At 41.9% G+C, this 981-nt stretch overlaps 1 protein-coding gene across 1 annotated transcript in view; it reads right to left on the bottom strand.

Moving 5' to 3' along the window:
• LOC119582204 overlaps positions 1–981 on the bottom strand; it is a gene marked incomplete at its 3' end in the record, with an annotated part of 17,839 nt that overhangs the window by 1,117 nt on the left and 15,741 nt on the right. The window contains 2 exon segments of the mRNA XM_037930435.1: positions 81–311; positions 673–869. Coding sequence (XP_037786363.1) covers positions 82–311; positions 673–869 — 427 coding nt within the window.

Genomic DNA, 981 nt, shown 5'->3' with positions numbered 1-981 from the left:
ATTCCTGTGCGTAGTTTCCACGGTATGAATACACACTGGGCGGATCCCCATCACTACAGAGCAGGAAGAACAGGACTCACTTTATATCCCTCGATCATCTTCGTCATTAAGTCCTCCATGACCTGATGGTGGTGCAGGAAGTGAAACGCTCCGTTGGCTATTTGGTTCCTGGGGTAATGGCCGCCGATGACAAAGTTCTGCAGCGGAAAGATGTCCTTGAGGCAAACCGTGTCGATGTCCGTTGTAGAAGCCTCCGAATCGCCACACCAGCGCGACCCTCAAGATGTCACTTAGCTGTATTATCGGCCAAGCTGGTGAGATTGTTACGGGGATTAGAGCTCATCTCGACCACGATAGACGCGTTTAAGTTAATTGACGAGAAGAAACTTTATTTTCTCCCTCTTCGTTTTCAACAAAAAACAGATATAGATGATCACATACCCTCTAGATGCAGGGATAATGTATAATGAGGGAAAAAAAATAATTGTTTTTTTTTAAGAAAGCTGCAATAGATGAACAACTGGATAAAAACACATAAGTCAAACCAGGGGAATATCAGTTTACCCCATTTTCAAAAAAATGAAATATTTGTTAACTCAATCTTAAAGACGGCTTACCAGTGATATTCACAAACGTTTACCAAGAAAAGAAGAAGGAAAAAAAAAAACTTACGCGTGCCCTTGTGCCATAATCCGGACATGAAAAAATCTTCAAGCGACGTGTTCTTGAACACAGTCTCCAGATCCGTCGTAACTACGTAGAGGTTCGAGTAACGTTCGAGAAGACGAGCAGGAAGACCGTCGGCGTTGTCTACTGTTGGTGACGTTATTACGAACCACACGTCTGCTTCCGGATTCACGCGGCTGAAACTATTAGAGGAACCTGTATTTTATAGTCATTGTCAGTCATGAATCCCATTTTATTTTCCTTGTAAGAAAACTCGAGCCTTTTTTATATATTAGACTTAACTTCTTTTTTTAT

This window comes from Penaeus monodon, chromosome 15 (genome assembly GCF_015228065.2).
Source record: "Penaeus monodon isolate SGIC_2016 chromosome 15, NSTDA_Pmon_1, whole genome shotgun sequence".
NCBI classification, from domain to species: domain Eukaryota; kingdom Metazoa; phylum Arthropoda; class Malacostraca; order Decapoda; family Penaeidae; genus Penaeus; species Penaeus monodon.
The sequence above is the reverse complement of the archived record's forward strand: the minus strand, read 5'-3'. Positions and strand labels throughout refer to the sequence as shown.